Source organism: Rhinopithecus bieti, unplaced genomic scaffold (assembly GCF_001698545.2).
Source record: "Rhinopithecus bieti isolate Rb0 unplaced genomic scaffold, ASM169854v2 scaffold_68722, whole genome shotgun sequence".
Classification (NCBI taxonomy): Eukaryota; Metazoa; Chordata; class Mammalia; order Primates; family Cercopithecidae; genus Rhinopithecus; species Rhinopithecus bieti.
In genome coordinates this window covers 23,233-25,747 of record NW_016825560.1, presented here as the reverse complement: position 1 = coordinate 25,747, position 2,515 = coordinate 23,233, and the positions used below count along the sequence as shown (strand labels likewise).

The window sequence follows — 2,515 nt, the reverse complement described above, 5'->3', positions numbered from 1 at the left end:
TCTACTACATATATATATAATTTTTTTTTTTTTTAATTATGTGGGCATGGTGGTGCATGCCTGTGGTCTCAGCTACTCCTCAGGCTGAGATGGGAAGATCGCTTGAGCCCATGAGTTGAGGCTGCAGTGAGCTATGATGGCACCACTGCACTCCAACCTGTGTGAAGAAGCGAGATCCTGTCTCTAAATTAAATTAAAAACAATATCAGCAAAATAACAACAGGTTGGGCTCACGCCTGTAAAATCGGAGCACTTTGGGAGGCCCAAGTGGGAGACCATTTGAGGCCAGGAGTTCGAGAGCAACCTGGACAACACAGACCCCACCTCTACAAAAAAGAAAACTGGCCTTGGTGGCGCGCGCCTGGAATCCTAGCTACTTGGGAGGCTGAGTCAGGGGGATCGCTTGAGTCCCAGAGGTTGAGGCTGCCGTGAGGTGAGATCACGCCACTGCACTCCAGCCTGGATGACAAACTGAGACCCTATCAAAAAAAAAAAAAAAGGGCCCTGCTCAGTTTTCCTGAAATGCGCAGCCCTCGCTTATACCCAGGAGAGAACTCCACGAGCCAGCAAAACACAAACTCGGCCAGGAAACGGACCACAAGCCCACCCGGAGGAGCCAGAAGAGTACGCCGCGCCGCGGGTTCTTCTTCCGGGCCGGCGGGGAGCGCTTCCGGGGCGGCGGCTAGGGAGGTAGAAGTGCAGTGTCCTGGCAGGTGGCTGCTGTCTCTGGGCGGGTCGTGGGAGGCTCCCGAGGTGGGGGCCGGGTCGGGATGGCTGCAGCGGCGGCCGGGGCCGGGACCGGGCCCTGGGCGGCCCAGGAGAAGCAGTTCCCGCCGGCGCTGCTGAGTTTCTTCATCTACAACCCGCGCTTCGGGCCGCGCGAAGGAGAGGTATGCGGAGGGGGCGGCGCGCGGAGTCAACGGGCCCGAGGGCCGGGCGGCGTCGGTACTCCCCGGGTATCCAGCCTTGTGGTTCTGCCCACCTCGAGCGGCACAGACCTAGCCTGCATTGTGCCAGGTGCGAGTATGGGCCGGGGACTGCAGCGGGGACCTGTCAGCAGGCAGGGACCAGACAGCTGGCAGGGACCGCTTCAGGTCCTGGGTCGATGCCTGTCTATGGCATAAAGCCCCGTCGGGTCTATCACTCCACACCCCAGGTTGAGACTCTTTGCGCTTTGCTTTGCGTCAGTTCTGGGAAATTAAAAGTGAACTTGGCTTTGTTAAGTGGTTAGACCCCAGCTAGAAGCGTGGAAGCAGAGTGGCAGATAGCCCTCATGATGCAAGCCTGGAGGACCCTGTAAAAGTTTTCGGCCAAATGAGGAAATAAATTAATTCCGGGAGTGTGTGTGTGTTGTTTTTCTGAGGTGGGGACGGCGACTTTATCAAAGGATGTGCGGAGCTGTGTTTTGTTACCAGCAAGTCACAGTTCTTTTAAAGACTGTCCAGGCTGGGCTCCGTGACTCACGCCTGTAATCCCAGCACTTCAGGAGGCCGAGAGTTCCAGACCAGCCTGGGCAACATAGCAAGACCCCCATCTCTTACCCGCCCCCCTCCAAAAAAAAATCGAAAATGAGCCAGGCATGGTAGCACTCACCTGTAGTTACAGCTACTCAGGAGGCTGAGGCCAGAGGATCGCTTGAGCCCGAGTGGTTGAAGCTGCAGGGGAGCTGTTATTGCACCACTGCACTACAGCCTGGGCCACAGAGACCACATCTCCAGAAAAAAAAAAAACAAAAAAAAAACTTGTCAGTTCAAATGCCTGGGAACTGACTGGATTTAATTTTCAGCGAGCTATGTGAGGAGGTCTCACTGTGTTGCCCAGGCTGGTCTTGAACTCCTGAGCTCAAGTGATCCTCCCGCCTTGGCCTCTCAAAGTGCTAGGATTACAGTTCCTGTTTTTCTAAAACGTTTTTGTTTTGTTTTGTCATTAGCATGTGTGACACAAGAGGTCGACATTGAACTTAGTGTTTTCAGTAGCTAAGATGAAATGTTTATATTAATGTGCTTCTGTTTCTTCATGTTTCAGGAGGAAAATAAGATTTTATTTTATCATCCAAATGAGGTAGAAAAGAATGAAAAGATTAGAAATGTCGGATTGTGTGAAGCTATTGTACAGTTCACAAGGTAATAGCTTTAAGTGTGCCTTTTAGAGTTCAGTGAATTCTTAAAACTTCTGCTGGAGAATTGTCCCAAACATATTTTTTTTAACCTTTGTAGGACCTTTAGCCCATCAAAACCTGCAAAATCTTTACGTACCCAGAAGAATAGACAGTTCTTCAATGAACCAGAAGAACATTTCTGGATGGTCATGGTATTTACATACACAGTGTATCTTTCTGAAATTGTACGGTGAAGTTAAGGGTGATCTTTACTATTCAGAATTTGGGAAAGTTCTCTGACTATTGCATCCAAGTAACATTAAAATAAAATTGGTTACAATTTTAAAGTCAAGTTCTTTCGGCTGGGCGCGGTGGCTCAAGCCTGTAATCCCAGCACTTTGGGAGGCCGAGACGGGC

General features: G+C 50.9%; 1 protein-coding gene across 1 annotated transcript in view; it reads left to right on the top strand.

Moving 5' to 3' along the window:
• The first annotated feature begins 662 nt into the window (after positions 1 to 662).
• LOC108522687 (vacuolar fusion protein CCZ1 homolog B-like) overlaps positions 663 to 2,515 on the top strand; it is a 23,961-nt gene continuing 22,108 nt past the window's right edge. Inside the window, exons 1-3 of the mRNA XM_017863057.1 lie at positions 663 to 890; positions 2,026 to 2,123; positions 2,217 to 2,343. Coding sequence (XP_017718546.1) covers positions 771 to 890; positions 2,026 to 2,123; positions 2,217 to 2,343 — 345 coding nt within the window. The 5' untranslated portion in view covers positions 663 to 770. The remainder of the gene's footprint in view (positions 891 to 2,025; positions 2,124 to 2,216; positions 2,344 to 2,515) is intronic.